The sequence below is a fragment of the Artemia sp. Qi Xiang Cuo genome, chromosome 11 (assembly GCF_049724085.1).
Source record: "Artemia sp. Qi Xiang Cuo chromosome 11, ASM4972408v1, whole genome shotgun sequence".
In the NCBI taxonomy this organism is placed as follows: Eukaryota; Metazoa; Arthropoda; class Branchiopoda; order Anostraca; family Artemiidae; genus Artemia; species Artemia sp. Qi Xiang Cuo.
In genome coordinates, this window is record NC_142804.1 from 30,873,177 (window position 1) to 30,896,400 (window position 23,224).

The 23,224-nt window shown below is 38.3% G+C and overlaps 1 protein-coding gene across 1 annotated transcript in view; it reads right to left on the minus strand.

Annotated features, from left to right (window-relative positions):
* Positions 1-23,224, minus strand: part of Nrg (Neuroglian) — a 119,806-nt gene that overhangs the window by 75,956 nt on the left and 20,626 nt on the right. The window contains exons 7-9 of the mRNA XM_089096452.1: positions 20,835-20,952; positions 12,202-12,379; positions 1,971-2,062 (exon numbers count right to left, since the gene is read on the minus strand). Of these exons, the coding sequence (XP_088952578.1) occupies positions 1,971-2,062; positions 12,202-12,379; positions 20,835-20,952 (388 nt within the window). The remainder of the gene's footprint in view (positions 1-1,970; positions 2,063-12,201; positions 12,380-20,834; positions 20,953-23,224) is intronic.

Sequence of the window (23,224 nt, forward strand, 5' to 3'; positions counted from 1 at the left end):
CTAAAATATACCAATTTCGATATTCGATATCGATATTTGGTCCGATATATCAATATCGATGTCATATCGCCCAACACTAAACTCACTATGCTCGCCAGCCATCTTTCATCAGACCTATGCTTTCCATACACTTTTCCACTCCATAACCTGGTCTTACCTTCTCCCCCGTTCGCTGCTCGGCTTCAAGATACAAAAAAACTTTTATCCTTTATTTTGTAGAAAAAAACTAACAAAACATCCAACTAATTTACTTCTTGTTTTTATATAGTTCCAATTTTTTTTCTCCTTGCTATGTTTTTAATGACCCTTTGAATTTCTTAGTTTTATTTGTTTTAATTTTTTTCTGGCATATTATCGCCTGAATAGGTATATCTATGTTTTTAACTTTTTATTAATCTTTTTTTTAACCAATTTGATAAAATGACGGTGCATCCTTTTGCCAGTTTTAAGTGTACGGTTTTTATGTCTTTTTTGTATTTTTTGGTTTGACTACGTCTGGTAAGAGTTTGACTTAACCAGGCTTCTGATAGTTATTTTTGTAATAAATTTCTTGTCTTACTTCCTTTCGCAACTTACTTCCAGGCTTCTGATAGTTATATTTGTAATAAATGTCTTGCCTTACTTCCTTTCGCAACTCGCTGAATTGCTCACAGTCACCCATTATATGACCCAGTCTCATCCATATCTATACACAAGGGTCAAAAATAAAAACCACCCTGCCATTGCATTCTCCCAAAATATTTTCTCTATGAACATGTGTTTTTTGCTGCTTAAATGAAGTCCAACTTAGAATTGCGATTCTCAAAGTGGGGTATATTAAATTTTATTAAAAAGTAAGAGAAAGCATCTAGTAGCTTCGCTTCGAAGCTTTCATTAGCACAAAACGTTTCAAAAACTTTAATAGAAGACCCTTTACTCATTATACCAGACACTGTTACCATAATCAAGTTACCATTATACCAGACACTGAAATAAAAGGGCCGTAAGACAGAATAAAATTTTCACTACGAGTCTGAAATTGAAAAACGCGAAGAAAGCTTTTCTCTTTTATTTTTATGTAGCAGGAAGTTTTGAGCTTACGAACATCCATATACAACTGAGTTATAAGTTTATTTTCGCAGTTCTGAAGTGTTTACAGTATGTAAGTTTGCCGTTCGAATATTAATGTATTAGCCTTTATCATGTAAGATGTCAACAGGAAAGCTTTCTATCTGCTTCCAAACAATTTAGTTTGCTAAATATTATTGCTAATTTACTTAGTATCTTCTTGTTGGTCCCCTGGCCTTAATTACCAGATGTCCTGCTTTTTATACATACAAAGTAATTTCATCACAATTTAACTTTTACAAAAAAATACTTAAACAACACATTAAAAATTTATTTATATGCATTTTTGTTACGTTTTTACGAGTCGGACCAAACTTTCAGTGGGGTGGGGGGGGTTCAAACTTCAAACCCCCTAGGGTTTGAAGCCTTGTCTGTAACTATAGAAAATATTATCAACACATTTTACAGTCAAATCAGTCAATTTGGTTTCTGAAAGGATCTTATGGAATATGGATATATGATGTCTTTCTATTACTACTATGGGAATAAGTAACAAGAGCTGAAATGATGTTTATCCATAGAGCTATTAATTCATTTTCTTATTGCGTTCTTTGTGCAACATCAACAATAAAGCTATGTACATCATCAACAACATCAATAAGAATAAAGCAACTAAATTGTTTTCATAATTAGGATAACCCCTGATCTAAAACTTCCGTTCCATTTAACAAAGACCAATTTCCTGGTTGGAACAAACAATTACCAAGCGACACAAACTCAAATCCCTCAGGAACTTCCCAGAAATGATCCAAAGCAAATTAATTCTTGAACCTGTCTGGTCATTACAGTATCCCTTTCGTTTCTAATAAAAAGCTCGAGCGAAACTCAATAAAAAGGAGAAATAGGTCTTTTTCTCCGCTTACCCTTGACAACAAGGTTCCCAGTTGCATCGATTGAGCCAAATTTGTTGAGCGCAAAACAGGAATAAGCACCAGCATCAGAAAATGTCACATCCCTTGAAAAGAAAAAAATTGATTCGACAACGTTCCGAATCTTTATTTTTAATATATTAATGGAATTAAGTACACAAGATTACACGGATTAAAAACTCCCTTTGCTGTGTTGGAAACAATGTTGCTAAGCTCCGCTAAGTTATTACAGGTCGGTAAAATTAAAAATTTGAAAATCGTCGATAGAAGCCTATTTTGATAGTTAAACTATCAGATCTGGCGTTCTGTAGTTAAGTAACAAAGAATCTGTATAAAACTGGTGGAAGATGAAAGTAACCCTTCTCTTGTCTTTCTGAAGTAAAAACTATAAAAAAAATGTTTTGATCAGGGACAGCAGTCTAGCACTGCCTATGTAAGGAGCCATATGTCTTCAACGTCTTTTTCTTCACACCACTTGACCCTTCCCATGCCCTTTTTACTAACAGCCCCCCCCCTCACATCCTCCAAAGACATCTGATAAAAAAAATTTGCGATAGAAATTCTACTGAAAATGGTTCAAGAGTCCAATAAATATACCTCCAAGGGTGACGTGAACCTCCGCAGCCTCTGGGACAAGGGCCGTAAATAATGGAAATTGTCAGTTGTTATTTAAATCTTTAGGTCTTATCATAAGTTGCCCAATAGCGCTGCCAAAATAAATAGCGATGTTGATTCAATGTAATATTTTCCCCAAGCCACTTCGTACGGAAGTATTTGTAAAAACTTTGGAATGAGCTCATCCGATTTGAAATCCGAAGCTCTAGGGCTTTTTTTAAAGTCAAAAATGATTGGAGGGCGACCAGCCTCCCTCCCATGCTCTTTTTAGCTGGATAAGCCTCTGGTGCAAGGGGGTAAATTATGCAAGTTGTCCACAATTTATATATTTATTATTGGAAAAGAGAGCATATTTAATCTTGAGTGTCCAAAAAGCTAAAGGCATTAAGGTGAGACTTTCAGGGAATGTGGAGAGGGATGTTGAACTAAATCAAAAGACACTATTGCATGCAGGTTGTCAAAAGAGCGTATCTACAATATCTCAGAAAAGACTAAGGGTATCAAGTTAAAAACTTTCAGGGGGAGTCAATAAGGAAGTCAAACTAAAGCAAAAACACTATCCCAGGAACGGCTAAGAGTGAAAAGTTAACATATTCAGGAACTGTTGTCTTTTGAACTCAATCAAAAGACACAATGTACATCCAGGTTGTTAAAATGGCGTAACTGATATATCACAGGAACGGCTAAGGGTATATGTTCAAAATTTCAGGGATTGTTCAGGGAGATTTTGAATTAGACCAAAATACACTATGTGCACTCAGGTTGCCAAAAGGGCGTATATGCAGTATTTCAGGAACTGCTAAGGTTAGTAAGCTAAAACTTCCAGGTATTACTAAAGGGATGTTGAACTATATCGGAACGCACTGTGTCCATCCTGGTTACCAAAAACAGCGTATCTACAGCGTCTAAAGGTATTAAGTTGAAATTTTCGGGAAGTATTGAGGGGGATGTTGAATTAAATCGACAGACACTGAGTGCATCCAGACGTTAAAACGGTGTATCTGCAATATCTCAGGAACGGCTAAAAGCATTAAGTTGACACTTCTAGGGAATGTTGAACTATATCAAATGACACTATGCGAATCCAGGTTGCCAAAAGGGTGTAGCTGCATTATCTGAGGTAAGGCTAAGGGTATAAATTAACAGCTTAAGGGATCCTTTGAAAACCTGGATGTAAATAGTGTCTTTTGATTTGTTCCAACAGTCCCATCAACACTACCTGAAATTTTTTTTATCTGACCACTTCTCGTGGAAGAGGTGGTTGTAGAAACTTGGGAGCGACGGATTAGAAATTGAAATTTCTCATGCCTTTTTCAAAAGCCACAAGTGATTAAAGGGCAACCATTCTCCTTCCCGTACTTTTTTCTTCTACCCGACACTGTCCTGTAAGCTCTATGAAATTAAATCCCAATTTTCAGATAGTCATTTTGTTAAGAAACGTGAAAAAGTCTAAGTATGCCTCCCATGTCAATATCGTCCCCCCCCAACCCACGACAGGGGCAATTAAATTAGCCGTCGTTCAGGTAAGTTATAGTAGAAAAGCTCTTAGGGATCGTCCACTACGCCAAGATTCCCAGTATTCAACACCAGTAAACTCTAGAAACGAAATGTTTCTGACTAAGTCAAAGTACCTGACTAAATCATAAGATGCTATAGACACCAGATTTGTCAAATTATCTGTAATCTCTCGAGGATGACTTGGGGGATCGAGTGGATCTTAAATTTGGATTTGGGCGGGGAAAAGGTAAATCAAAAGACACTATGTGTAACCAGGTAACCGAGATCGTATATTTGCAACATCTCAGGAACGACTTTGGGGACGAAGTTTAAACTCCCAAGCACTATTGGGGACAAAGCGACTTCAAATTTTATACTGGGAAAGTGGAAGAGGCTAAACAATTTTTGTCTCTGATCCATCATAGTATTTTTAAACCATAAGCTCCTTTGGGACTCATAATGTAAGCATAGTTCAGTAGCGATGTAAATCAAGACACCATAGGTTGCCAGGTTATCAAAATAGCGCATCTGCAATAATCCGAGAACAACTTGTAGTATCGAGTTGAAAATTATAGGGAGTCTTGATGGGAGGTGGGTTTGGGAAGTGGACGTTGAACTATGACTTGGGGGAGAGGGTGTAGCTAAACCAAAAGACATTATCTGCATCAAGGTTAAAAAAAAAACATACGAATATCTGCAATACCTTGGGAACGACTCGGGGAATAGAGTTGGAACTCTTAGGGAGTGTAGGAGAATTAAGGGGGAGGGAATGGGGAACTAAAATTTTGTGTTGAGGATAGGCTAAATATATTTTTGTATTTTAGCAGCCAAAGTAGAGTCTATAGAGAAAAGGTGAATGGTACGTTTAAAGTACGTTATCACTGTAAATTTATTTTATGTTTTTTTTTTCAGGTATATATTGTGTATGTTAATTGTGCAAAAGAAAGTAATAGCGAAGTTTTGGACTTGTGTGATAAACGCTCTACCACTCAAGTTGTTCAATGTTCATTTATTGACGCATCCATAGAACCGGTTTTTTCTTTAGTTTCTTTCAGCTTAGCGTGAGACAAGACAAAATGAAGTGACAGAATAGATGGAAAATACATAATGTGGGCTATATGTTTGCGCATTAGGGGGTAGGGTTGGGGGGTAAAGTATTTGGACGGTGTAAGGTTAGAAAACAATTCTTACTACATAATATGCAGAATAATTGTACCTAAATCATTAGGCTATCCTTTTTGTGTGGGAGACATGACGGACCGTCATTTGGAAAAAGAAAAAGTCATCGTAGTAAAGGCTTCCTTCAACTATTATTGGTGTAAAAGAAAGTTACAATGATGGAAAAGTGTTTTTTGTTCTGTTATTTTTTTTATTAATTACGTTGATTAGTTTTGTTCTTTTATGATTACCGTTTATTATTCTTCTCCCTTTTGAAAATTAAGGGCTTTCTTCTTTTCGTGAAGAGAAAGAAAAACCACAGTAATAAGGGCTTCCTGTTGTAGGAGGATGTCATTTATTACGGGAAAAGCAATATTTTCCTTCTTTTCTTTTGGAGGGGTTCTCTGGGGTATATCGTGGTTTGAAATGTGTCCAATTCGGCTTTTATTTATTAATAATAATAACAATTATAAATGTAAGTGACGTCTAATGTTTAAAGCAAGATTTGTTCTTAAATCTATCGTCACCAAGAGAAGTGGATGCGGGAATAAAAAAAAACTACGCGTTATCAAGTTATCAAAATGGCGTACCTGCAATATATCGGGAACAACTTGAAAGTATTCTTAAAATTCCAGGGAGTCTTAATAGGGGGAGGGGGGTCGCAAAAAGACAATGAACTATGCTTTGGGGGAGAGGATGGAGCTAAATCAAAAGACACCGGGTGAATGCAGGTTGTCAAAATACCATACCAATATTTTCAATACCTAGCGAAAGACTCGGCGAACAGCGTTGAAACTTTCAGGTAGTGTAGGATAATGAGAGGGGGGGGGACTTCAAATTTTGTATTCGGGGATAGACTAAACATATTTTCTCCCGTCAACCAAAATGTTTTTGCACTGCAAAGCTGCTATGGGACTTAGTTATAAATCTATTCATAACTAAGTAGCAAGGCTTATCAAAAGACACTATGTGTTGCCAGGTTAAAAAGAATAATACATCTGCGATATCTTGACAATCGTTTGGGAGATCAAGTTGAAACTTGGGGGGGGGGGAGAATATGGACTTCAAATTCTAGCAAGAGGGAGGGAGCAGAGAAGGGGTAAATATATTTTGCCTCAAATCCTTCTATAACTTTTTGCATTTTAAGCCCCTTTGAGACTAGCCCCTTTATTCACGTTGAACTAGCAATGTAAATCGAATGACAGAATATTTACTCTGGTTAACAAAATAACGTATCCACAATATGTCGGGAGCGATTTAAGAGATCGAGTTGAATTTTTTAATAGGTTTAGAGGGGGCCTCAAATTCTGATTTGGAGGAGGGGACAAAAATGAATCTAAAGATACTATGTGTATCCAGGCTATAAAAATAGCATATATGCAGCATCTTAGGAGTGGCTTAGGGAATTCAGTTGAAATTTTCAGGCAGTGTATGTGGAGGGGGGAGTGGCTTCAATTTTTTTGGTTGGGAGAGCATTATTTCAAGAACAGCTTGGTAAATCGAGTTAAATTTTTCTTGGGGGAAGCTATGAATTTCAAAAGAAACTATGCATCCAGGTTATCAAAATAGCATCAAAATATCTCGTGAATGACAGGTGGGAAACTTTCGGAGTATTTCGGAAGGGAGGAGGCAAGGGCCTTCATATTTAGTATTTAGAGCGAGTGAATGTGGTAACAATGTGCATTTCCAATCCGCCTAAAAACTTTAGAACTATTAGCCCCAAAGAAACTTCGAATCTATTCACGGTGTATTAGTAAAGTAAACCAAAAGGCAGTATATACACGCTATCCAAATAGCTCATCCGTAATGCCTCGGAAACGAATAGGGGGATGGGGTGTCAAGTTAAAATTTCTAGGGAGAGGAGGGCAAGGGTAATCCAAATACTATTTTTATGGAAGGGGATAAGAGCTCCAATCTGTTAAAAATTTCAGCGCTTCGGGCCCTCCTTGAACTGGAATCTATTCCCGTCGAGTACCGAGGAAAACGGAAAGAAACTATGAGTACCTAGCTTATCAAAATATTACATCTGCATTATTTCAGGAACAGTTTGGTAGATCAAGTTGACATTTTCAGTGGTGTGACAGGGACCAATTGGACCTTGCGTTTGGACTGGAGGAGGGGCATGTTAAAAATCAAAATAAATTATGCATCCAGGTTATCAAAATGGCATATCTGCAACATCTCGCGAGCGCCAGGTGGGAATTGAGCTGAAAAATTTGGCGTGGTGGGGCGAGGGAGGAGGCAAGGGGCCTTCACATTTAATGTTTGGAGGTAGAAGATGTGGGAAGATGAAATTTACGTCTCCAATCCGCCTAAAAGTTTTGGAACTATTAGCTCCAGAGGAACTTTGAATCTATTCGCGGAGAAGTAGCAAGGTCAATAAAGAGACAGTATATACACCAAAGCTATCAAAATACCGTATTCTTAATACGAGAAAGAATGGGGTACCTTCGTACCTCAAGAAAGAATGGGGGGAGATCAAGTTTAGACTTTCAGGGAGTGATTGAAGAGGGCAATAGGAGTTCAGACATAGGAAAAGGAATACGAGTGACAAAAGTTTTTTGTTTCCCAAATATTGATTCATCCGAAAAAGAATCGACAAATTTTCTTGAAAGCTTGATACTTACATCCGTAAGCTATTGGGTCAATAGGACACTTACGCAAATTGAAAAAAAAACTGTCTTGTCAGAGAATGGACCCAAAACCTTTTTTCTTATCACACAGGCTTCGTAGTACTTTTACTTAGCTACGTTTCTTGACTCGGAATGCTTTTTTATCCTTCGAGACCAAACACCACAGACTAGAGACGCACAAAAACAGGGCCTTTTATTTCGTCTCCCAAATCAGCTTCAAAGACGTTAATAAGCTTCATTCCAGGTAGGCCCCTATATAGACAACCATTTTGGTTGTATTGATGTGTGAGGCCCAAAAATAGGTCGAAAATTTTGTTCGTCTCTGACAGTTTTGTCATCAACTTACAGGGCATATAGACAGGGTCATGTAGACCTGAACGCAAACAAAAATATTTTGAAGATGTGTTGTATGTGGCACCTGGAATTGGCCCAAAAAGTTGTTTTCTCAGATAGGCTTAGACTTAAAGGGCATGTTTATAAAGACAAGGGGACCTCAACGAAGACAAAAGCTATTTGATAAATTTGACGCATTGATCTTGACAGCCAAAACTGTCCATTTCGCCGAGTCACTGAATTAATTTTTTGAAGTATGATTAGCTTCAGCCGTCCCAATAATCATGGCCGAAATGACACTAGTTGATTGCCCTGTATTACAACTAGGTTATGTACATCTGCTGATAATTTTTCTTAAAGGAAAAAGCAGATGGCTTTAACAGGAATAGACCTCTCACAGGGCTGCCACCAAGTCTTGACCATAAAAATAGCAACTTTAGGTACTTTTTAAGTAAAACAAAGTGACGAAATAGTAACCAAAAGTAAAAAAAAAAGTGACCATATTTTGGGAACCACAAATAACAATGACTGGTCAAGATCGCCAGCTTTGGCACCGTTACAAGTTAGCTTCAGAAAACTAGACACTGAATTCAGGTCTAGATGATCATCATTAGCTTTTTTTTTCTCAGATACATTGAATTTATTCATATACAAGGATACAATGAAAAAAAAAGGAAAGAAAACACAAAACAAAAGCTGAAAATTGCACAGTACTGACTTTATAAATCACCGCCTTCAAATCACTTCTTTTTCTTGGGGACGAGCGACGAAATCAAGCTTGCCTGCCTTTTCGACACTTTCTGCTGTATGCACTCGTTTTTCTTGGCAGTTTCTCTTTCTTCACTTAGCCTTTTCGTTGCTGCTTCAACCATTGCCTGGGCAATCCCAATTTCCACGAGGTCTTTCGCTTTTATCGCCTTCTTTAGTTTTTCATTAGCTTCCTCGATCAGCTTATCAGTAACTTTTCTTTGTTCAGTGTGATTCGATTTTATGTCTTTGAGATTTTATTCCAATGCTTCAATCTTCTTCTTTTCGCTTGCTATCAGCTGCTCGTTTTCTTTCTGCTTGGCAAGTTTCTCTTCTTCCTCCTTTCGACGCGCTTCCATTTCGTCTTTTTTCCTACGCTCATTTTCAAGATGGGCTTTGTAACTCTGACTTGAAGCCCGGCCAAGATCAAGGAGCTCTCGCGTAATTAGCAAACATTCAGGTCGGTTTCCGGATCTCTTCATACCATCACAAATCACTAGCCTTGCATTTAGTATCTTCAAACCCATGCAAGTTAGTTTTATCCTCAGTTAAAATACGACCTGACTTTGAGAAGGTTCTCTCGACATCGGCATTGCCATGTGACAGGGACAAACTGGCCTTTACTACCCCAGAGATCTGGGGGTACTTCGGGTTACCTTGAGCGTCTTTCAGGTCAAAAAAATACTTCCAAAATTCTTCAACACTATGTGTGGCAATTGTCGGCTGAGACTCAAGCTTTGACTCATCTTTGACTCTGTCACAGTTTACAGTGAAAGGCATCACTTTACAGACCTTCAACAAGTCGAAGGAACTTCAGGGAAGCTAAAGATTTTCACGGCGAAGGCAACGAAAATATTTCAAGACAGATCCAGGTGGAGGCATCTTTTGCAAAATATACTTGGACGCAGAAACGTACGATTCTTTGACCTTGGTACGAAACTGAGCACGTTCTAACTCTGACAGATTTGCAAGGCATTCTCCAACTCCTTGGCCACACTCTACGTTTTCTAAGGAAAGAAAGTTATCAAACACGTCTAAATCTGCGATCACGACGCTCCGTCTCCTGTGAATATCCACTAGAACATCAGGTTTCAAGCACCTACTCAGCAGGATAAGCAGAAGCCTGCTCATTTCTTCACATAGAACATGGACCAGAGGATCCTCCCGCTGGAACATTCCAGTGAAGCCAGCAAACAGGTCATCCAGTGAGACGACGAACAAAACCAGAGCTCTTGTTGTAGGTGATTTTACCAACGAAACGATTTCAGTATATCCACTGGACTTCATTAACTGTTTCTGGTTTGACGGATGCACTTCAAAAAGAACTCAGTAAGTCCATTCCACTGCTCGAGGAGCCTCCTCGCTGCTTCTCCAAGAGTAAGCCACCGGGAGGTAACATGTTTCACAAAACGATGAACCGGAAGCCCAAGGGAACGTCGTACCTTCGTGTATTCCTCTGCACGTAGGGACCACCCGTGAAAAAAGTACACACGAATTACAAGGTCAGAAACAACCTGTCCGTGAACTTCTAAGCTTTTCAAAAAAGCATTGTGAATCATATGAATATTACAGGTGTCAACATAAATAAAGCCTCTGTCACTACGTAGCAACTTAACCTCTTCATTAAAAAGTCGCCACACTTTCTTGTTGACATTTGGACTGTCGCTGCCCAACATCAGAAGATTAGCAGAAGGTAAATCGGCATTAGCCAAGGACTGTTGCAAATGTGCTAGCAGATCTTCTGCTGTGGCTCTTCCAACAAAGAAAGTCTCCAAATGACAGCAGGAAACTTTTTCTGCCAACTCAGACCAATATCGTATCATGACGTTCAATTCTTTCAAACCTTCGGCGTTTGTTGTTTCATCACATAGCAATGTGAAAAAGGAAGAGCCAATGTCTTCAAGGAGCCTTCTTCTAAAATAGGGATACAATGCTTTTGTCATTATATAACCGACCTCGGTTCGCCCAAGACTGAGGTCTTTAGCAGCAGGATCTCCAAAACTTGCTCTAAAAACATCACCGAGACCATCGCACGAAGCTGCTGACATATCTGATACCACATTCTTTAGAGCCTAAATCAGTTCTGCCTTTAGCGACGCATCTCTCTTTGCAATCATTTGCAGTTCAACTTGGTGATCCTTTCCAGAAGCAAGAGTCGAATGTTCACAGGCAGCAGATCTTGGCTTAACAAATAGCTGCAAGGGATTCAGCGAAGCTCTCACATTTTCTACGTGCTTTGCTCCTTGGGAATGTTGTAGTATCGCTTGCCACCCTTTAACACAACTGAAAGTCTTGCACCAAACTTTACAAAAAGCCTCTTCATAACTCTTTGTGGATGCGCAACAGTCACCCGCGCATCGTCCCGAGTCGTCGACTTTTTTTAACGAAGTGGAGTTGAACTTCCAATTCCCCATTGCCAGAACAATCAACACTGAATAACATTAAAATCTGCCAAAAAGAACACTAATATCTAATGGTGCTACAAAGTGGATATTACCATGGCCTTCGTTAGCATGCCATTGAAACAGCCAAAACTGTGTCCTGGATATTCTCAAGACAAGGAATAGTATGGTTGCAACTGTGAAATGATCAAGTGAAACACAAATCATGTTTTTGTTACACTATATATGTGTAGATATGTCTACATGAGTGTCAGATGTGTATCTGACAAAACCATTTTATTACAAATTTTCGCACGTTTAAGCATTAATTGAAAAGGGAATGAAAAAAAAGTCCAAGCGTTAAGAATAAAATAAATAATCTCGCACATGGCCAACCACTACACACTATGAGGGGAACGCAGTTTATAGAACTGATGTGCTTTTCAAGGGTCCTCTTCAAAAAAGTGACTTTTAGGAACTTTTCAACAAAATAGTGACTTTTTAGGGACCTTTTCAAAAATAGTGACTTTTAGGGAAATAGTGACCTCGGTGGCAGCCCTGCTTCTCAGGAGAACAGTTCACAATGGGAACGCAGTACCAAATAAAGCTGTTTTTAACGAAGTCAGTACCAGCTTTTTCTGCTTTAAATAATCAGAATAAATATCCCTGTCTCTACGGTAGCATTATCGCCTTAAAAAACAGTGTCGCAAGGAAAAAAAAAACTCCTCAGAAAGAGACTCACAGAAATAATTTATTGATGCCAAGAGCCTTCTTAGACAGTCAACAAACACGCTGTTGCTAACAAGAATGTGGTTGAAGAAAAGGTAAAATAAGAGTTAGAAAAGAAATAATTCAACCCACCTAATTTCCAGGTTACCATCTTCCATCACTTTATACCTTCCACCGGTTAATTCTAAGCCATCACGGACCCACTTGACTTCAGGTTTTGGTGCACCTGTTACTTTACATGTCATATTCACTGATGACCCATCTACTGTTGCGATGTCTTCGGGGGGCTCCACAATCTCAGGAGGCAGGGCTGAAATTGTTTAAGGTCATAATTAGAATTGAAAAAGTAGTAATGATACGCCCATATAAAGAAACTTAAAAACTATATTTTCCGTGGTAACCAGACCAATGGATTTTCAATCAGCTCTAAGAAGTCGTCTGGCTTCCATTTCTTGCTTTTGTAGTTCGTGGACCAAATTGTTTTTTTCTGCTAGATCTCTAGTAATCTTCTCTATTTGGGTGCATTTCTTTTCAGTGTCGGAGAGCTGATCCAGCGAATTCAAGCGATTAACAATCTTTATTTGACAGCTATCAAGAAACTACTATTCAAAAGCAATGTTATAATTTGGCACTTTTTATGCTGAAAAACACTTTTTGCAACGCAAGGGTTGTTGAACTTAGCTTGCTGTAGATGTTCACCGTTCAGAAATCTGTCACCAATTGTCTGCTGGTATATAAAAATTTACTGTGTCTACATCTAGACGACCAACTCTGGCATTTCACTCTCCTGGAGCAGCATGCATGTCATGTCTCAGAATCATATCACCGGTTCTCTTTAAATCGTAAGCTTATTTTATACAATTGGTAATGTCGAAAACTCACAGCCAATTACGCGATGTTATACAACTCGAAGCAACAACCTAACAAGAATCGTCAGTATGTCTCCAATAATAAGGAGCGCCGTATATTTATTTTTAATGTTTGAAGCATGAAGGCAAGCGAGTACCGCATACAGTTTAAAAAGATTGGATGTGATCAGTAACTTCACGATCAGATACGATCAGATGAGTTTTATACGTTTGGTAAATATAGCAATTTCGTCTCACTGCGGGGAAACTAAACTAAAAATTCCAGGAATTTCTTTTTGTGCAAGAGAGAGGGGGTAAAGGAACTTAGACTTTATTTTATTTATTTATTTATTAAAAAACCCGTCAAATCAACACATAACAAGACGGAGCACTTAAAAAACAGAAAAAAAAGAAAAAAGACACAATCTACAACAAACTGAAACAACAAAGAAAACGAATCACTGAGTCACTGAATGAGCAGATGGGACCATACGTGTAGATTTCGGCGTATTTTTCTATTTTGCTTCGCTATTCGTCTAGCGACGGCGACGTCAGGGTCTGCAAATTTAAATTTTTCAATTACATGCGAAATCCTATACCACGGAGGTAGACGAAGAAATACTTCGCAAAACGAAAATACATCGCTCTGATTTTATTCTGGTCAGTTTTAGTGAGAAGTTTTAGTCCAGAAGGACGTGGCATATAAAATGTGAGGAAGAGCGATGGCGTTATACAAGCTTGCTAGAAGCAGCCGGTTGAATCGGAGTTTACACGATACAATTGAAGCGTAAGACGCTGAAATCCGTCGTTTAAGCTGTTCGAGGAGAAGTTTTCGGGTGTGGCGGATAGACGAACCTATGAGTAAACCTAGATAAACGAGGTTATCCACTGGCTGGACAGAGCTAGAACCAAGGGCAATGGTAGGAACACAAAAATCAGTTTTCCAATTGAATAGGACGATTTCCGATTTTGAAGAGTTGAAGTGAAGTCCAACTTTAAGATATTCGGCTTCAAGAATTTCGAAGATATCAATTATCCGCTGAAAGGTTCGGCTAAGATTCAGGATGTCCTCCGCGTAACATACGAAAGACAAGTTAGCAGATGACAGAATCAGCGAAGATGGACATTGATCTTGTGCATCAAGGACACAGTTATTGAAAAGGTCGGGAAAGGTGACTGCTCCTTGACGCGCTGCTTTCTTGACTGGAACAAGTCGGGTGCGCGGAATAGGGGTCAAACCCTTGTCAGGAGGTAGCTTCAGTCGGATCCGTAATCTAGAATACAGATTCCCGAGAGAACGAATGACAGCTAGATTCAACCCACGTTTACCGGCCTTCAGAAGCATCGCAGCATGGACTTGAGTCGAAAGCGAGTCTAATGTCGTGTCCTGCCAAAGAAAGGCTCTCTCCAGAAAATTCGGCATCTATCAAGACATTAGCAACGACTGTTAAGGCATCAGCACATCCAGTTCCTCGCTTAAGCCGAACTGATGCGGAGGAGTGTAGCATACTTTTTCGAGTCCCTGTATAAACAATAACTTGAAGAGCTTGCACAGTGACGTAGCTACAGTTATCAGACGGAATGCTGTACATTTAATTTCAGATTTTCCCTTTTTAGAAATGGAAGTCAGATCTCCGATGCAGAAAGAGGCAGGAACAATCCCTTTAGAGAAAATCATCTGTATAAGCAGAGAGAGATGTGCCACGAAAAGTTTACCTCCATATTTCAAGTGGATCGCACTGACTTCGTCAATGCTCGGCGAGCCTTTCAATTTGAGTCTACAGATGGCATCTTCAACAGAGCGGGTACTGACGATAAAATCTTCATCGGGGTGAGAAGTTAGAAACCGATCTAAGGCAGCCTCTTAAGATTGTTCTATGGAGGGGTCAGGGACTGAGAACTCCGATTCATAATAGGCACACCATTCATCTTCAGGGATGTCGGCTGGGGATGGTGACGAAGAATTTGTTGCAGGACGAGAGACAAACTTGAAGTTCATATTTCTATCTTGTTTGGCACGGGCAGAATAACGATTGACTAGATTTTTCCGATGCCGATCCAGGGCCTTAGAAAGCTTTCGCTTCGTGAAAATCCGTATGCTGTTCACAAGACCCATATTCGGACGTCCACACTCTTTCCATACTGAAAACCAAAATTTTGCTTGACTACATGAAATGACGAGATCTGGATTGTACGACTACCCGGGAATGATTCCTTTACGAATTCGTAGAAGAGGAGACAAGATGGTTTCTCTCTCGTCCTCACAAAAAAAGAGTACTATCTACAATTTTTTTCTTTTTTTTCATTTTTATGCCTGTTATCCGAACAATTCTTTGACTAATATAATATATACTTACCGCAATCATTACTGTTTCTAGAGGGCGCGTAAACAGAGACGACTATCCTATTACATATCCAGCCTTTTCGTTTTGTAGTTGCAAAAACATACGAAGTTATATAGGTCACCAACGGGAACCCATATGGGAGCTTCCCATGATACTAAGCAAGCTGAAGTTCAAGGTTATAAGGTACTCGTATATCCAGCGCCTTATTAACTGGATCCGTTACTTAAGCCTGATATGGAATATGACCTTAGTCTTGATAAGAATTATCTGTCGCAACAATTTACTTCCAATCTTTACAGGATTTCCTTCAGTTTTGTAAGATAAGTCTATATAAATGCAAAAACTATGTTAACAAATTGCAGGCTTGAAAAAAAAAGAAAAAAAAAGAAAATAATGAAAAATGATTGCACTGTATTATTCCAAAAGCACATTTTGATTATTTTTCTACGGTTCCCGCTTTTGTATGTTGGGAAAATATTATTTAGGCATTTTCCTTGGCATAACAGTGTCCATAATAAAGCTTTCATTTGCAAGACATTCGTAATTGCTGAATACAAAAAAAGTTGGTTAGTTCATCGTTGCTAAACTCCAGTAAAAAAAAACCAAGAACGATTAGTTATTAACATCAATAGAAAGTCCTCACAGGAGTGAGTAGCGTTAAATATAGGTCACAAATTGACGAGCACATATCACCGGTCCTTTTCTGTTCGAAGCCAATACTTAGACAACCTCCCTTTCTCCTTTGTCAGTTATTAAGAAAAGTTATGTTCTGGAAACAATCATTTGGCATCTCAAAAAGATTTTCAAGTCATGTAAGCCGCTCTTTCGTCCCGTCCAAAATGTGTTTTTAAGCCATTGTTGCTAAGTAGCAATAACAGAGGCAGTGCTGTAGCACAACCTATGTAAAGAGCCATATGGCTTCCAAATGCCGTTTATTTTCTACGGTCGCTTAGTATGGAAAGGATCATCGTAGAAGCTTGAAAGGGGTTCATTTTGGAAACCGAAGGTTCTAGTGCCCTTTAAAGAAAAAAATCCCTGGAGGGCAACAAGCCCCTCCCATGCCATCCGTAACTATTCCCTCCCTCCGCAGTATCACAAGAAGTTTGGTTAAAATTTTGAGATAGTCTAGCCATTTTATGGAAAATATTTGAAAATTTTAATAGATAGGCCACTAGGATAACCTGAGCCACAGAGACCCTGGGACAAGGACTGTGAATTATGCAAATCGTAAACTGTTGACTGGTAGGTTTTATAAATATAGCATTGAGGGCCCACTGGCTCAAAACTTCCGCGGATTGATCTTTGGGTTAAAAGCACATATTCTTATGAGAGGGGGAGTAGGGCCAGAAACAGACCAAAATTGTTGTCCCTGATCAGTTTGAAATTTACATCCCTAAGTCCTTGGGCCAAGAGAAAACTCATAAACAAAAAATGATTTAAGGTTACTCACCCCTCCTTCCCACCGAAAAAAGGGCCAAAAAACCTTTCCTCTAATAGATTCAAAGCTGGTATTCTTAAGCCTTTGGGCTAAAAGGAGACAGTGTAGAAAAGAAAATCCAAAAAGAAAAATCGGTCCTGTCTAAAATGGGGCCCGACAAAGGACACAGAACGTTTTTACGTGGCCCCTGTTTATGGAAAGGGTAGTCAGAAAAGCCTCAGAGAGGACACATTCGATTGGAAACTGAAAGTTATATTGCCATTTTTAAGACCAAAAATGATTGGAGGGCAAACACCCTCCCCCCAGTGCCCTCTTCTGCTACCCCCTCACCAAGAAAAACCTCAAAGATGTAGAATCGAAATTTGAAGATATCTATTTTGTTTAAGAGTGTCAAAAAGTATTATAAGTATGCCTCCAAGGTCGTTACCATCCCAGCACCCCGGGGTCAATGTCCATAAGCTATATAAATTATTCGCTACTGAGAGACTTGTTCCCTTTTTTTTTTTTTTTTTTTTTTTTTTTTTAGGAGACCCTGTTTTGTTTTTGTTGTCCGATCAGCAAGGAGCTCTTAGGGATCATTTGCTAGGCCAAGTTTCCCAGAGTTTCTCAAAAGTCTGCTCTGGAAATGACATATTTATCTGAGTAAACCAAAAGGCGCTATGCGCGTCTGACTTTTCAAAGGATCAACAACATCTCGGGAATGGCTTGGAGGATCGAGTAGAAACTTGCAGGACGACAACGAACTCTGTATTGGGGAAGGGGCCAAATTTGTTTTGTGTCCAGCCAACCACAAAGTTTTTGGACTATAAGCCGCTATGAGACGTAGAATCTATTTACAGTTAAGTAGGAAGGTAAATCAAAAAACGCCATACGTAGCCAAGTTATCAAAATAACGCATCTGCAACATCTGGGGAAACGGGTTGGGAGATAAAGTGAAAACTTCCAGAGTTTTTTTGAAGGGAGAGGAGGACGTGGATGTCGAGTATAAACTTGAAGAAGAGGGCAGAGAAGGGCTAAATATGTTTTGTCTCAAATAGGTCTTAGGTTTGGCACTTTAAGGCCCTAACAAACTAGAATCTACTCGAGTTGAGGTAGCGATGTAAATTGACAAACACTATACAAACCCAAGTTGAAAAATTAAGGTATCTGCAATGTTTCAAGAACGGCGTTTCGGGGGAGAACGGGAGAAAGCGAGGCTGAAAGTTTCGGGGAAGAGGTGAAGAAGGTCACCTCCAATTTCTACTCGGGGACAAGGGTGGAAGTAAGACTGAAGACATTTGTGGATTCAGGCTATCAAAATTGTATATCTGCGATTTCAAGGGAGCATCTTTCGGGATGTAGTTGAGAAGTTCAGGTAGTGTGAGTGGAAGGGAGTGAGGTAACTTCAAAATTTGTGTTGGGGAGCGGAGTGGAAGGATATTACTTCTCCAATCCACTAAAACGTTTTGTACTATAATTCGGAATGGGGCTTAGAATCTATGCACGTCTAAGTAGCAAGGTAAATCAGAAGACACTATGTGGGGCCAGATAATCAAAATGCGTATCTTCTCGAATTTCAACTTCTGGGGAGGAGGCAGAGGAAGAGGAGTTAAAATGCTTTTATCTCCAATCCACATCAATTTTTTCTCTATATGCCCAAATGTGACTTACAATCTATTCAAGTTCAAGTACCTAAGTGAATAAAAAACGCTACGTGCTAGAAGACGATAAAACAGGAGCATCTGCAATATCCTGGGAAAAGCCCTGTTGGTCAAACTGAAACTTTCAGGGTGTGTCGGGAGGGATCTCAAATCTTGACTCGGGGGAGGGGCAGAAAGGAAAAATCCGAAAATTTTGATCTCTAATCTGTCAAGATTATTGACGCTATGAGCCCCTGTTAAACCGGAATGTATTCCTAGAGAAGCAGCGTAGCGGACTAAAAGAAACCATGTATACCCAGATCATCAAAACATGATGAACTTTGTATCTTCATTATCCGATAATAGACTTGGGGGTCAAATTACAATTTTCCAAAAGTGATGGGTGGCAAGTAGACCACAGATTTTGACTTGAGAGATGGGGCAGAGGTAAACCAAAAGAAACTTTGTATCCAGGCTATCAAAATGGGATATGTTACAACATTTCGGAACCAGCTTATGGGATCGAGCAGAAGCTCTCAGACTTTTTAATCATTTTAGTACTGTCACTAATTCTTCCTCACAAACTAAATCTTCCTTCGCATCCAAGGTGTCACAAACTTCTTCATTTTCCTCTATACCTTTTCCTGTAACTCTATCCTAGTTTAGCACCTTCTCAAAATGTTCTATCCATCTCTCTTTAAATCTTTCCTTATCACTAATTGTGGCTAAGTTCCTGTCTTTAACTTGGACAAGTCCAGATCGACAACTCCTTTTCAATTTACCAACATGTCAGTACAATATTTTACTATTATGCCGTATAGCTGCATCTAACAGATCCTCGGCAATTTTATCCATGATCTCCACTTCACTCTAAGCAGCTTGAAAAAGACATTTATAGATACCTTGGCCAGGTGGACGCCTATGTAGAAAACAAATTTTGAGACTGATTTTGGCGGTGTCGGTTCATGACGCCCAGAAATGTACCCAATTTTCGTCTCAGATAAGTTTGTAACAGATAAACTGATAGACAGAGCTAGGTAGACCTCAATGGAATTTTTTTTTTTTTTTGAAGATTGGTCGTAGAGATTAGTGACAGTGACAGCTATGGAAAAACATATTTTGAAAAGGGCTTTAGCCAATTACTAAAACGGCAAAATCGGCTAAATATTGTTTTCTCTGATTGGCACGAAACGTCCAAAGTAAGCGGACTGGGCCAAGAAAACGTTAACGAGGACAATCAATTTTAGAAGAAAAATATGGTCAAATCGGTTCTTAGCAGAAAAAAATATATATAATATTTTTTAACAGCTGATTTGCTTTAAAATTTCAGGGACCAACGGAACAAAAATCAACATGAAAAATTGAAGAAAAAAATCTGGTTGCATCTATTTGCGACGTTTTTGCTTTTTTTAGACAACAAGACAGAAACACTTTTTGATAAATGACCTTGACGCGCACTTACTTAAACCAACAAAAAGTTACAATAAAATATAACAAAATATTATCATTTTGTCAAAATGGTAGAATAAGATATATATATATTCAAGGGTGTTTACAGGAGAGATCGAGATGACTTCAATTCAACAGAAGAACAAAAACAACACAAAATCTCAATTCGTATGAACCACAATCCCTCTCCTATCCACCCAAATTTCTATAGTAAAACTATTACTAAAATACAGATGATAAAATTAAATATAAAAATTTTAATCTATAACTGCACAAAACTGCTGCTGACCGACTGAATATTCAACTTTCATCTAAAATTTAAACAGAATCCGACATTTTTAGTCAAACAAAAAACGAAACACATTGCGAATTCTAGCATTAACCAATAATAAAATTAGGTCAATTAAAAACAAACGGAAATTAATTTTAAAAAAAAAATCCAAAAAAAGAAGTATTTCAAAGAAAAGTAAAAATTCATATTAAAACCTAGGACGGGAAGAAATAAAGTCATATAATAATTCAAATTTAAAACGAGCGGAAATTACAATCAACGAATAGAAAAATAAATTCCAAAACGAACACAAATTAAAACGAATAATTGCATCAAATATAAAGATAACGGACAATGATGTAAATTAATAAATGATTCCTAATAATTGAAATATAAATACAACTTTATAATAAATGAAACTTTCTCAAGTCGAATTTAAGAGTTACATAAATTACCATAAACAGGGGTAGGGCTACCATCCCCTACACCTTCTAAAGGGCATAGCCAGAGCCGTTCCTAGGGTTGGTGGTGCCCGGAGAAAATTAATTACAGCCCACCTGCCCCTCCTCCCGACTCGAATATAAGCAAAAAACCCGAATCAAAGGGGAAAATCGGATCAAAGTGAGTAATTCCTCACACCACGGCACCCCCTCCCCTCCCCCAGCCACGGCACCCACCTCCCCAGGCCATGGCACCAGGGAAAACTACCCAAGCTCCCCCCCCCCTAGGAACAGGTTGCCCCTTAGGCTCCCGCTCAGAGCCTCATTTGCGCTCGACACAAAGAAATGGACTTACCAAGAACATTGAGATAGACATCTTTATATACGTAGCCAAGACTGTTAGTTGCGTTACATCCATAATTTCCAGTATCTAGCTTTGTCAATTTCTCGATGACAATTTCGTTCGGTCGCACCTGAAAAAATTATGCCAAAATACTTTCTTGATTTTAATTTGAAACCGTGCGAATCATCTTAGTCAGTCTAAACTCATAGCTATAATGGGCAGTAGAATTACTATTCACAAATATTACAAACATTTCACAAAACTGCCAAAAGCCATAATCCGCTTGTTCATGTTTAAACCCGTCAGATAAGCCGTACAATTTTAAACTAAACTAACTAATCACGGTTAGATAGATCGATACACATTTCCAATGGAGGAGGAAATGCGTTCCTGACGATAAAATCATATAACTAACTACAGAGGTTTTTTTTATTATATGTATTTATCAATGCAAACTACAGACTGGGCAGCCTATTAGACTTGTCGGCCATTTGAAAACACTTTATTAAAAAACTCCATTGACAAGTTTTATGCGTCAATAATGACAACAAATATTGTAACCGTCGAAAAATTATTTTTCATTCTTTCCCAAGTTCTGTCGCTCTCGAAAAACGTCTGCAATATTACAATAGTAGCTGGAGCCCGGAAGAATTTTCCTTGAGTTAGTGGAATTCAAAAGATCAGAGTGCCTCAAGAGATCAACCAAGGGCGGATCCAGGATTTTTTTTCGGGGGGGGGGGGGTTACTAATTTTTGACTTTTTCGGGGGGGGGGGGGTACTAATTTTTGACTCAGTTTTCGACTAATTTTACTGATTTTTACCTATGTTTTACTAATTTTCGACTCGGTCAAAAATTTCGGGGGGGGGGTTCAAACCGGGTAACCCCCCCCCCCTGGATACGACCTTGAGATCAACACATGGCAACTTCGAATAAGAGATTAACTTGGAATATCAATAACAGCAGCACTTTTCAAACAGTCGAGCAGTACTTTTTGACTCTGTGGAATAGACACCAAACACATCTCAGCACCAGTATCCAAATTTGTGAAGCAATGGCCAGTTCAACTCTGTTGTACGGAAGTGAAAATTTAACCAACAAGGCCTCGGATGCTGTAACACATTCTTTGACAAAGATGCCTGCGGAAATTATTGGGTCTCAGAGTTACTGATGAGCTTTAAAAAAAGGGAACGGAAAGCGGTACTTTCAAGAATACAGCATAGTAGACATTATAAAGAAACACCAGCTCATTTGGTTTGTGCGCATATGCTGACGACCCGAAAAACAGCTTGCAGAAAAAATCATTAACCTCTTTGCCACTGCCCTCTTGGAAGAAGCACCTTCGTAGCCAACACGAAACCTAACTATCCCCGACCAAGACCGACCTTGGGTCCCTAGGTGGGTTTCAACAGTATAGAAGAGGATGGGCACGTCCCGGTTGAAGATTATCAAACATCCTTGACCGGAGATATATCCACGTGGCAACAAACAGCTTGTCAACTTCTTAACGCTAGGGAAATCTGATAGAGTTAGTATTCGCTGTAAGTAAAAAGTAAATAAAAGTAAGTAAAGAAAAACTTAATGAAAAATATAGCCTGAATAAAAAATTTACATAGGCAATGTACATTTATGAATTCAAATTAACGCTATAAAATTATGTGACGGAGAACACCAATCAGGTAGAAGGTATATGAAAATTAATCTGTAAGTATTCCTAAATTTGCAATGGTGCATTATGCCATAGCATTTTATGGGGGAAAACCGCAATGTTAAATTAACTAGAATAATTGGAACTTCAGAAGAATGAAGGTAAAACGTCTATCACCCAATTCTAGTATGGATGACTTTGCATCAAATAATCAATCTTATGATTTCCTTATAGTTGTACCACTATACACTTATGATATGAATGTGTACCAACTTCAATTTATTATATATATATATATATATATATATATATATATATATATATATATATATATATATATATATATATATATATATATATATATATATATATATATATATATATATATATATATATATATATATATATATATATATATATATATATATATATATACCAGTGAAGATTTATTATAAACTTAAAATGAGCTTCCATTTTAATGTTGTATTTTAAGTAAGGATAAATCGTACCCTATTACGAATCACAGGCAGTGGAGCGAGCGACAGAATCCGGGGTAAATTTTAAGTTTTTGTTTTTTATAATTTTAATCAACCTTTGCTTTAGTAAAAATAAACTTGTTTATTATTTGTTTTCTGGTTGTATCTAATAAACCTAATAAGTGTCAAAAAGGTTTTTTTTTTTGAGAAGTCATGCTCCCCGGGGTTTTTCCTATCCTTTATGAGATGGAATATAATTTTTGAGATGGAATATAATTCA